Source organism: Neoarius graeffei, chromosome 17 (assembly GCF_027579695.1).
Source record: "Neoarius graeffei isolate fNeoGra1 chromosome 17, fNeoGra1.pri, whole genome shotgun sequence".
In the NCBI taxonomy this organism is placed as follows: domain Eukaryota; kingdom Metazoa; phylum Chordata; class Actinopteri; order Siluriformes; family Ariidae; genus Neoarius; species Neoarius graeffei.
The window spans coordinates 37,956,700-37,962,699 of NC_083585.1; the positions used below are offsets into that span (position 1 = coordinate 37,956,700).

A 6,000-nucleotide genomic window follows, 5' to 3' on the forward strand; every position below is an offset into this window, starting at 1 on the left:
AGGTCATTTCCCGATCCCTCCCTCTCTCCAGCTCATTTCCTGTCTCTACACTGTCCTATCCAATAAAGGTGAAAAAAGCCCCCCAAAAAAATCTTTAAAAGAAAAGACTAAAAAAAAAAGTAGATCAAGAGAACCCAGTTAAACAAATGAGACAAAAATATTATACTTGGTCATTTATTTATCAAGGAAAATGATCCAATATGACATATTTGTGAATGGCAAAAGTATGTGAACCTCTAGGATTAGCAGTTAATTTGAAGGTGAAATTAGAGTCAGGTGTTTTCAATCAATAGGATGACAATCAGGTGTGAGTGGGCACCCTGTTTTATTTAAAGAACAGGGATCTATCAAAGTCTGATCTTCACAACACGTTTGTGGAAGTGTATCATGGCACGAACAAAGGAGATTTCTGAGGACCTCAGAAAAAGCGTTGTTGATGCTCATCAGGCTGGAAAAGGTTACAAAACCATCTCTAAAGAGTTCGGACTCCACCAATCCACAGTCAGACAGATTGTGTACAAATGTAGGAAATTCAGGACCATTGTTACCCTCTCCAGGAGTGCTCGACCAACAAAGATCACTCCAAGAGCAAGGCGTGTAATAGTTGGCGAGGTCACAAAGGACCCCAGGGTAACTTCTAAGCAACTGAAGGCCTCTCTCACATTAGCTAATGTTAATGTTCATGAGTCCACCATCAGGAGAACACTGAACAACAATGATGTGCATGACAGGGTTGCAAGGAGAAAGCCACTGCTCTCCAAACAGAACATTGTTGATCATCTGCAGTTTGCTAAAGATCACGTGGACAAGCCAGAAGGCTAATGGAAAATGTTTTGTGGACGGATGAGACCAAAATAGAACTTTCTGGTTTAAATGAGAAGCATTATGTTTGGAGAAAGGAAAACACTGCATTCCAGCATAAGAACCTTATCCCATCTGTGAAACATGGTGGTGGTGTTATCATGGTTTGGGCCTGTTTTGCTGCATCTCGGCCAGGACAGCTTGCCATTGTTGATGGAACAATGAATTCTGAATTATACCAGCAAATTCGAAAGGAAAATGTCAGGACATCTGTCCATGAACTGAATCTCAAGAGAAGGTGGGTCATGCAGCAAGACAACGACCCTAAGCACACAAGTCGTTCTACCAAAGAATGGTTAAAGAAGAATAAAGTTACTGTTTTGGAATGGCCAAGTCAAAGTCCTGACCTTAATCCAATCCAAATGTTGTGGAAGGACCTCAAGCGAGCAGTTCATGTGAGGAAACCCACCAACATCCCAGAGTTGAAGCTGTTCTGTACGGAGGAATGGGCTAAAATTCCTCCAAGCCGGTGTGCAGGACTGATCAACAGTTACTGGAAACGTTTAGCTGCAGTTATTGCTGCACAAGGGGGTCACACCAGATACTGAAATCAAAGGTTCACATACTTTTGCCACTCGCAGATATGTAATGTTTGGTCATTTTCCTCAATAAATAAATGACCAAGTATAATATTTTTTGTCTCATTTGTTTAACTGGGTTCTCTTTATCTACTTTTAGGACTTGAGTGAAAATCTGATGATGTTTTAGGTCATATTTATGCAGAAATATAAAAAATTCTAAACGGTTCACAAACTTTCAAGCACCACTGTGTGTGTGTGTGTGTATGTATATATATATATATATATATATATATATATATATATATATATATATATATATATATATATTTTTTTTTTTAATTTAAATTTATTTATTTATTAGATAGATATAAAATTGTGTGAAACAAAAAAAACCCTAACATTTAATGGAGACTAATGTAAGAGAAGGAGAAGTGGTCTGATCACATGGCATTGTGCCAAATACGCTGACTGCAGCACTTGAATGCCTGAGACGGCACAGGACTTCCTAAGGACAACACTAAAAAAAAAAAAAGTTTCCCTCATTCATTTTTTCAATCAAAGTGCCCTAAGACAAACCTCCTACACTTTCCTACAGCATGGTTTGGTCTTAAATACTTTGGCTGCGAGTCTGGCAAATCCATTATAGGTGTCTACTTAACTGTTCAAATTGAAAATAGCAACTGAACTGCAATCCTCACCTTTTTTTCAGCTCAGTGTATAACTAGATTATTTGTTGTGGTCCTGATTGCTCTACTGATAGTACTGCATGCTGGCAGCACTCTTGTTAGTTTTGTTTTTGCACTTAAGATGAATAATACATGTTCATTCACATATACTGGGCAGATCCAGCCCATTCTCTCACATCTACAGTTACACTCTGTTCCCAGTTTTACTCTATTCAGCTATATATGGGACCAAGTGCACACCCAACCCACCCACACATGCACACAATATACACAAACTCATAATACACAGGGGACTCCCAAAGCTTTCAGTGGAATAGTAAGTGGCCAGAGAATGTTGTGACTTTTCCCTCCTGATTCCACGAGCTTTCACGCTCTTAATCTGCTGGAAGACAGTCAGCCATCCTGTTAACATCAATCACCGTGTTGTAAGAGCACATCTGACATTGTCTCCATTTCTCTTCTTTTCGGCCTTCTTTCTCTTTTTTTTTTTTTGCATTCCCCACTTGTTCTTAGGCAGTGGACATTTCACCTGTGAATCACACATTTTCTTTCGTATGCGTTCTACCAGTGTCAAGAAAGACTAGTTGAATGCACTTGGGCACTTTTTGGGGCAGCAAAGGAACAAAGAACACGTGCTATGTGAGGAAGTGTTCCCAGACGAGAAGCCAAAACCCTGCACTTGTTACCCATGTACAGCAGGAATCAGCACTTTTTAACTGCTTCTCTTGTACGTACTCTTCCACTTGGCTAATGTGGAATATGGTGGTGGTTGGAGTTGTGGGAGAGTTCAAAATCAGCCTTTACACATCATTACATCATCTCTGTCTAGGACAAGGTGTTATTTGCAGAATAACTTGATCGTTTGCTACATAATGGCATCACTGCATTGGCGTCATTACTCTATAGCAGGGATGCTCAAAATTTTGCAACCAGGGATCCCTTTAACTGTAAAATAAATATCCACAGACCCCCTCAGCATAAAACATAGTTTTAAACCATAGTTTAACCAACACCAAAACATAGTTAGGCTTATTATTTAAATAGGTAGGCGAGAGCAGGGACACACGGGACAGGGGAGACTTGGGACAGTTTGTATTCCCATAAATTCATTTCAACCAATCAGGTTTTAGATTATATCAGAAGTTTGATGTTGCCCCTTAGAGTAACCGACTTCCTTTGGAGTCACGAAGCTGGACACTGCAGTAAGGTTTGTGCAATTCAATATTTTTGTCAATCAAAACTTGTATTTTCTACTTCACCTCCATCTCCATTCTCTGGTGTAATGTACGCTGGTGAATTGGGGGTTTGTTAGGAATTAAATTATGTAGCCTAGAGTTACCACATATACAGTAGTATTATTTATTATACTTAAATTCGAGGGAAAAAACATTTAAAGGAGAACTGAAGGCAAATTTTTTTATCATCAAAATTCTATTTATCTCATTTTATTAAATATAGGAATGCATTTTTGGTAGCTATTTTGTCACTGTTATAGCGAGTTATGAGTGTTTGAAATATGCTGCGTAATATATCAGTCCATATGTCAAAGCGATGGCCGTAAACGAGATTTGTTGAGACCTGTGCGAGACATCATAGGACAGAAGTAAAACATACAGCGGAAATCAAAGTGACCGACATCTGCCAACGTTCCCTGTGTCTGAAATCACTCACTTGTTCACTACTCCGTACTCACGATATAGGGAATTACTATATAGAGGACTATATAGTGAGCTCATTGGTAAAATGAAAAAAACGCTTTTGGAAACAACTCCGTCGTGCTAGTATTTACGTTATTACTGTCGCACAATTAAAACGTGCCAGATCAGTTGGCTGGTAGGTTTTCAAAATAATAAATACACGCATGTGTTTTTGTGACAAATCCATATTATACTGAGCGCATTTCCCACATTAATCAATACAAAGTACCTGCATCGTTCAGTTCTTTTTAAATCAAGGCTGAATACTTTCTTCTTTGCCATTGGCTTTTATGAAATCAAATTTGAGACTTTTTATTTGATTTCTTTCAGCACGACCGCAATGCATGATGGGATATATTGCTTTGGTTAGTGACCATCGTTGTATACTACTTTTCGTGATACATTGTGGGATACTTTGAGTGCACTATATAGAGTGTAAATAATCCTCACTAAGGTTTCAGACAGCACTACAAAATGGCGTCCTCACTATATAGTGAGTAGGGAGCAATTTCAGACACGGGGTAGTCAAAAGACGCACGTGCCCTCTTTTGAATGCTGATGTAATTAAGCTGGGAGTTTTGTTTGTTTTGATAGCAATCAGGAAAGTTTGGAAAAAGTAGGCAGTAATCGTCATTTAAACTGGTTTTTGTGCAATATTTTGTTTGGAAAACAGTTTTCAAAATGGCGGCACTGACACCTGGCTGACACTTCACGTTTCGAAGTCTCGCACAAGTCTCATGAAGATCGCGCGGATAAGCGACGCCTGCCGTGGACCAAACGAACTAAATTCAACATGGCTAAAAACCGAATAGGCCGATAAGTATAATATTTAATTGCAATTTGTTGCCAATACGAGTCATGATATAAGGTTACTAAAACTGAAAATGTAATTGAATAACACGTTAATTAAGAAATAAAACAAGTTTAAAAATGACTTCAGGTTTTTTTTAATTTTATTTTTTCAAAATGGCCAGATGGGGAGAGTTGGGACAGTTCATGTGACACGTTTTTTCTTGTGGTTTAAAAATGTCAAATTGTTTAAATTTTTTTGTTAAAAATGTGGCCGTGTACCTGCATGAGGATGAAGCTTATTTCATTCCTTCTTGAGAATGGAACTGTTAGGTTTTGAGTAAACTGACATTTTTCTACAGCTGTACCAGCATTGTGTTTATTTATATATATATATATATATATATATATATATATATATATATATATATATATATATATGGTATGTGTGTGTGCAGTAATTATGAGTGTATTAGAGTTTCTGTTACAGGTTCAGTTCATGATCAAGTGTTATCTCAGAAATCTGCCAGATCGTGTGATTGCCAGTCCACTTTTCTTTTGGAAGTCAGGACATTCAAGTGAAGTTTCCTTTCTCTTTGGTCTCAGAAAAACATTTCAATTTCTTTTTTAAGAAACTTGGAGTTTCCACTTTACAGAATTGTGTCATGTGGTATAGTCTGAGATGTTTCAGTTACAATAAAGTCTGTTCATTTCACTGTGATCAGGAATTAAATATAAAAAAGGTTTCACATAAAGAAGAGAGTGTAGCTACCTCCATCCTCTGAGAGGGTCTGATCTGTCCAGCTGTGCTCTGGTGTGTCCAAGTCACTCCAATTAAAGAGTCAGTAAACTTCCCCAGCTTCACGCTACCAGAGTGCCATCTCCATCCGAGCAGCTGTACAGTTCAACAAAACTCAAGACTCACACACTGAGACTCTGAGTGAGAACCCTGAGGACACAGAGGAGGAGGAGGAGGAGCACTGATGTGGTGCTGTGTGTTTTAGTTGCGCAGTGTGTTCAGGGCTGAGCAGCTGATGGGAGTGTGAACACCAGGACACCGAGAAACCCACACTGTGGACACACACACACTTTCACTTGAAATCTGCTTTTCATACTCCATGTTTATTGTCTTCACTCTAAAACGGCCTTAGAACAGTGAACTAAAACATTTATATTCATGTCTACATACAGTAATTAGGTTTGACGCCCCCTAGTGGCTGTTTGTAGTACAATGTATTTTATATATATATATATATATATATATATATATATATATACACACACACATACACACACACACACACACACTAGTGCATCTCAAAAAATTAGAATACCATGAAAAAGTTCCTTTTTTTCATAATTTAATTCAAAAAGGTAAACTTTCATATATTCTATATTCATTATATGTAAAGTGAAATATTTAAAGCCTTTTTTGTTTTAATTTTG

General features: G+C 37.9%; 1 protein-coding gene across 2 annotated transcripts in view; it reads right to left on the reverse strand.

The window, feature by feature from the left end:
- Positions 1 to 5,472, reverse strand: part of zgc:153184 (uncharacterized protein LOC751652 homolog) — a 35,939-nt gene extending 30,467 nt beyond the window's left edge. For both annotated transcript variants that reach the window (XM_060944160.1, XM_060944159.1), the window contains exon 1: positions 5,327 to 5,472. In XM_060944160.1, coding sequence (XP_060800143.1) covers positions 5,327 to 5,332 — 6 coding nt within the window. In that variant the 5' untranslated portion in view covers positions 5,333 to 5,472. The remainder of the gene's footprint in view (positions 1 to 5,326) is intronic.
- Positions 5,473 to 6,000: the final 528 nt, after the last annotated feature.